The sequence below is a fragment of the Vespula vulgaris genome, chromosome 16 (assembly GCF_905475345.1).
Source record: "Vespula vulgaris chromosome 16, iyVesVulg1.1, whole genome shotgun sequence".
Taxonomy (NCBI): Eukaryota; Metazoa; Arthropoda; class Insecta; order Hymenoptera; family Vespidae; genus Vespula; species Vespula vulgaris.
In genome coordinates this window covers 2,884,001-2,890,000 of record NC_066601.1, presented here as the reverse complement: position 1 = coordinate 2,890,000, position 6,000 = coordinate 2,884,001, and the positions used below count along the sequence as shown (strand labels likewise).

The 6,000-nt window shown below is 36.2% G+C and overlaps 1 protein-coding gene across 1 annotated transcript in view; it reads left to right on the top strand.

Moving 5' to 3' along the window:
- Nucleotides 1-6,000, top strand: part of LOC127069769 (metabotropic glutamate receptor 2-like) — a 152,524-nt gene that overhangs the window by 57,742 nt on the left and 88,782 nt on the right. Inside the window, exon 2 of the mRNA XM_051007210.1 lies at nt 1,884-5,277. Within this exon, the coding sequence (XP_050863167.1) occupies nt 1,917-5,277 (3,361 nt within the window). The 5' untranslated portion in view covers nt 1,884-1,916. The remainder of the gene's footprint in view (nt 1-1,883; nt 5,278-6,000) is intronic.

The following is a 6,000-nucleotide window of genomic DNA, read 5'->3' as shown; positions in this document are numbered from 1 at the left end:
AATTGAAAAAATATATTCATTACCTCTAAATTCTACTATTACGCGTATAGAAGATCGAGAAATACTTTTTTCATTAGGTATATGATATTAAAAAAAATGATAATCATTAAAGCATACTTATGAATTTTTATAAACAAATAATATTTATTTATTTATGAATAACTTGTATAAATACGTATTATAAATGTTTGACATTAATTTTAAAAAAATTATTTATTACCAAAGAAATAATCGTCTATTTTATATACAAATAATTCATAAATAAATTTCATTGATTTCTCATGATAGGATTTTAATAAAATACTAGAAAATTATTCAAGGGAATTCGTAGTTGGAAGGAATAAACTGATATTATATATTTCATTGATCCGTGTAATATATATATACATCCACACATACATATGTACGAACGGGTTTAAGCAATATTCACTTTGCCATGTTCAATTAGGTGATACATATATATTTTGGAGTACATCATTCGACTTGTTCCTTCAGCCAGTTAAAACTTTATAGACGTTCGTTCTGATTACTCAACGAAGAGTACTCTTTACTGAAAATACGCTCGACAGTTTATAGCAACGTTTCGCGTGACGGAATTCGAACCCACAAACTTTCGATAAATAACACAAATTTCTTCTCTGGGCTATATTTCAAATTTCTCAAAGAAGCAAAGTACATCGTTTCAAGACACATAAGTCGATGCTATATAAATCTCCTTCTCTCTTCCTCTTTCTCTTTCTCTTTCTCTATCTACCTCTATCTCTCTCTATCTCTCTTTCTGTCTTATCATTCTCTTCTTAGGAAAAAGAAGAGATCGAGGATTGCTTTATAAACGATCTCCGTATTTGACATTTCCTTTGAAAAGTCATATATCTTGAAAATTTTCTACACATCAAAGTGTATCTCCTTTCGAAGTACTCAACTCATCTATAACTTAAATTATGTTTAATTTAAATTTCAAAGTTATATACCATACATATATACATATATACATGTAGTTATATGTACAGATAAAAAAATTTAACTTTGATATAGATTATAACAATTTTAGAGGAATAAGATATCTCTAAAATAAGGTAACTATTTGAAAGTAATCATGAATAAGTGATTGGATTATCACATAAGCATAAAATAATATTATCTAAACAAAGTGAAACGACGTTTTCGAAAAACGAAAAATTTTGAGAAGATCATGTAGAGAAGATTTGAAAATCGTACATCGAAGATTGCTGAATTCTCTATATTCCTCGAATAAAGTTCAACCATTAGGAAATTTGCCAAATTTCTCTGAATTCCGTTTAGATCTGCTAGATTAGGTGAAAGGACGATTTATCTATTCTCAACGTTGTGGCGATTAGTAATTCAAGGATGATTTCAAATGAATCCTCAGCAGTGAGAATGGGAGAGGCGTTTCACACTCGATTGCCCTCGACAGGTTATCCTCGTTTTCGATTAGTCTCTATCCTTTCCAGACAGGCCTATTAATTCATCGAATATATCTAGTTGCGTTTACGAAATTAATTAGTTAACAACTAATCGATCGAATTATTTCCAACTTACATCAACGATAACACTTTAAAATGTAAAATACTCTTATCGATTTTGAAAAATACCGCGACATGGTAAATTAGAAAATTAAAGAATTAAAAAATGTCGAGGTCTTATTATCACAAAGCAACAAAAAAAGAAACGATTTTGGTATAAAACATAGACACCAAATGGTCCATGATATTTTTTTTCTTTCTTATTTCTTCTAATTAGTAACTCATTAATCACAATTCATAAATTTTCATCAAAGAATTATACTAAATACAATATGTACTAATTATTCGGAATACAAGACACATCGATAAATTCTAATCGAAGCAAATTTACATTTCCAGAAATCAAGCGATGTTCGAGTTCGCAGTGAGGTGATGCCTCGAAATCAGGGACGCTCGGCCATTTCGGCCATTCGGACGATCCATTTGGAGATCCGAACGATCCTAACGATCCTATCGATCCTATCCTTTGTTTACGGACAAGAACGGTCTTTCAATTACGACGACGATAAAGGTTACGTTGTCGACAAGGATGCTAGTTACGAAGTAACGACGAATTACTTGATGTTCAACGAAAATAACAAAGTCGATGTGACCAAAGAGAATAGAAATAATTTTTGGACGATCGAAGAATCAAAAGAAAAATACTTTTGGTTAAGGAAAAGAAAAAGAGAAAAAAAAATATGGAAGGATCGAAAGGAGATAGACAAAAATGGATTAACGAGTCTTATTCCAACGAATGCATTTGGACAAACGATCGACGAAAAGTACTTTGAATCAAGAGGTTCGAAAAAGAGAACAAAAAGGAGAATAAGAGGAAGAGAAAAGAGAAATGACGAGGAATCCATTCGATCCAAGGAAGGTCGGAATTCTAATAACTCGATGACCGAGCCATGGACTTCGAGGAATCGAAGAAACGAAGCTAGATCGGAGGACACGGAGTTTGAGAGGTTTGGCGTGAGAGGACGAAGATCCTCTTGGATTCTTCGCGGTATCCGAATAAAGCGAGCATCTATCCGCGAGAACTCCAACGGACTTCCACGTGGAAAGACATTCTTTTCTTTAAACGAACTGGACGATCCACCGAGTGAAAATGAAAGAGAAAGAAATTTTTCTTTTACGTTGGGGGACAGTAGTAAAGGATCGAATTCGAGCATTCTTGGGAAAAACGAATTTCGTTTGTTCGAGAAACCGAAAGATCACCTCGAAATAAGGAAAATTCCCGATAAATTTTATAAAAGATCGAACGAAAGGAAATTTCATGAAAATGAAGAAATTGAAGATTTAAGCGATAATAAAGAATTCTCTCGGTTTCATGAGGATTTAAATTTTAATAAATCGATAAGTTGGCCCGAGACATACGAAATGGAAGAACGAAGGTGGAGAGAGAAAAATAGAGAAAGAAATATTTCCCTTACGTGGAACGATAGAACAAAATCGAATTCTAGCATTTTCGAGAGAGGCAAATTTCGTTTATTCGAAGAACCAAGAGTACCGGATAAGAGAGAAGTGGCAAAAAAGAAAGAAAATACTTTTTACAGTAAGTTGAAGCAACAAAAGGAATTCGATAGAAATGTAGAAGAAGTTAAAGATTCGCGAAAGAAAAGAATGAATTTTAGGAAATACGTAAGAAGCTTGGTTCGAGATCGTCGAGATGTCGATAACTTTTCGGAAGACGTAAATGCTCCTTATCTGACAAAAGAGACGATGAAGTTGTCGCGAAAAGTAGAGGAAGAATCTTCCATGATGGCTTCTAATCGTGAAGAAGTCCCGAAGGATTCGGTTGGTCTTTGGCACGTAGATAATGCGGAGTCGAAGGAAGGAAATGCGATAGAAATTCGTTCGAGAAAGGAAACTGAGAACAAAGAAGTCGGGACAATGTGGAAGGGAGTAAGACGTCCTCCGATTGCAGATAAAAAGAAAAAGTGGAGGGAGAAAGCATATTTGGATTTAGAGTCATCGGACAATGTTCCTGCGGACGTTTTCGACGTAAAGCAAAGTAAATCGAGAAGGGACATGGGAAAAGTCATAAACGAAATTCGTTCGAATGAAGAATCGTCCGAATTGACAGGACACTTTGATCTGGCGGTAAGATCTCGAAACTATTCGAAGGAGGAACATTACGTCGGCGATTCGTTTCCACGCGAGGTGAAAAATGTTGGAATGAAAGAAATGAGAAATGAAAGTTTAGATCTCAAACGAGAAGAAGGAACGGTCCTACTCCGTCCTCCGATAAATTCTATGGGAGAGGAGGAAACCTTAAAGATTGTTCCTTTGAGTTTTAACAGGGATGAAGACAGAAAAGAAATAGAAGGTACACCAAGGATCGTGAATGTTACCTCGGCATCCTGGAATTCGACATATCGGAAATACGATACGTTCGATTCCGACCGGGTAAACTCGAGTAGGATGTCCATCCTCGAAAGCAGTGGCCGAGCTGACTCTTCCAAGGATTTTGATAGGAACGTTCGTGATCCTGTAGAAGATTTCGTAGATCCAAGATCACTCGACAATTCTCATCCTCATTTTCCGAAGGATACGAAAAGGGGAGAGTTAAAGGAGAATCCGAGAAGTGATTGGAAGATGCAAGAGGAGGACAACGAGAAGAGGCGTTACTACGAGAAGAAGATAAGAAGCAAAGATTCTCAAAGGAATTTGTCGCTAAAAGACGAAGGACTCGTAGAAGATACGACTATTTCGTTCGACGATTTTCCAGAATTGACGCCATTAAAGTTCTCTATGGTTACCTTAGACGAGAAAAATGGAACTCTAAAAACGGAAAATCCTGAAATAAGCAGCTATAAAATGAAAGTTAAAACGACGGAGCTCCCAATAATCGAAAATAAATTCGCATTGGACTTTTCAACTTCGGCGAAAGATATTTCAGACGAAATAAAAGAGACGAAACGAGAAAGTCGTTTTAACGTGGAACGATTGAAAGAAACAGTCGAAGGATCAATCGAATCAAATACAATGTTTTCCAAAAAGAAACGTTTCGAATCGAACGAGTTGATAGGAAATAGTGACCAGAAGACAGATTTTCCTAGAAGCTCGAATAGATCCGGAAGGGATGGAATCGATTCGATCACAATATCCCAAGAAAACTTCGAAACTTCCTGGCTCCGAGGAAATTCCATGGAAACGACGGATATTTCCATGTCGGAGAATTCCGAAAGGACGAACAGAATTCCAAGCAGTTTCTCCGATCGATCAATTTCTAATGTCGAGATCGAAGGGATTACTAGTCCTCTCGCTGATGTATCCCCCCAATGGATCGATAATTCCCCAAAGTTGAAATTTCCTTCCGATTGGATCGATACGATCGCAACTACGTCGACGATAGAGAATATTTTGAATAAAAAATACGACAGTGCAGTTTCAGAGTGGACTACGGTTTCTTCGGAAGAGGCAATTATTGCCAACGTTTCTACGAAACAATCGATTAGTGTCATTCATAACTCGACGATAATGGATCAGTGGCCAGTGAAACATAGCGCAGTGGTCGAAGGTGACCTCGTTTTAGGAGGTTTAATGATGGTTCACGAAAGAGAAGACTCGATAACTTGTGGTCCCGTTATGCCGCAGGGTGGTGTTCAAGCATTAGAGGCTATGCTCTATACTCTGGACAGACTTAACCAAGCACAAACCGTTCCTGGGGTCAAGATAGGAGCACACATACTCGACGATTGCGATAAGGATACCTATGGTCTAGAAATGGCGGTAGATTTTATCAAGGGTAAGTTAATTCGTCGTGTTAAGGTTTATGTTTGGCTTGTTAATTATCTAGCTGTAACTGTTGGATCGAATTCGACTGTTTTTTTATTATCGAGAAAATAATTGTTTTTTGAAACGTATATGTGCCAGAAAAAAAGTAGTTAAATAAATCAAATGATTCAACGTAGGCACATTCGTAAAAGTGCACGCATATCCATTCACCTACAAAGTTTACAAATTTACAAATTTACTGACACGTTACTTCGATTTCATACAGCATTTTCTTATACTACGTTTAAATATTCTTGCTCGAGTTAAATTCTCGCCACATGGCTCGGTTGATCCTCGAAAGCTATCAACGTTAAACGTTAAAAGCGATGAACTTCCGACAGTTACGAGGGAAACACAGTTAAGCATCGTTGAAGGCGAGTATTGCGTTATGCTTCACGACTTAAAGGATCAAACTTTCCTTTGGTAAATATAGTACGAGGTATTCTCGCAGATTCACAAAAAATTTGGCTGAAGCCATTTCGGAAAGCATTCGCGAATGAATAATATAAACCTAATGAAAGTGTATTTCTCCCGATTATGCTTGCAAGTAGAATATTTTTCATGAAATGCGCGAAAATTCTCTCATGCATTTTCGAATCCAATTTATCTTTCCTCTTCTTTCTTTTTCTACCACAGAATTTCAACGATTTCTACGTAGAAAAGGTTGGAGCGACGAGAAAATATTACAATGTCG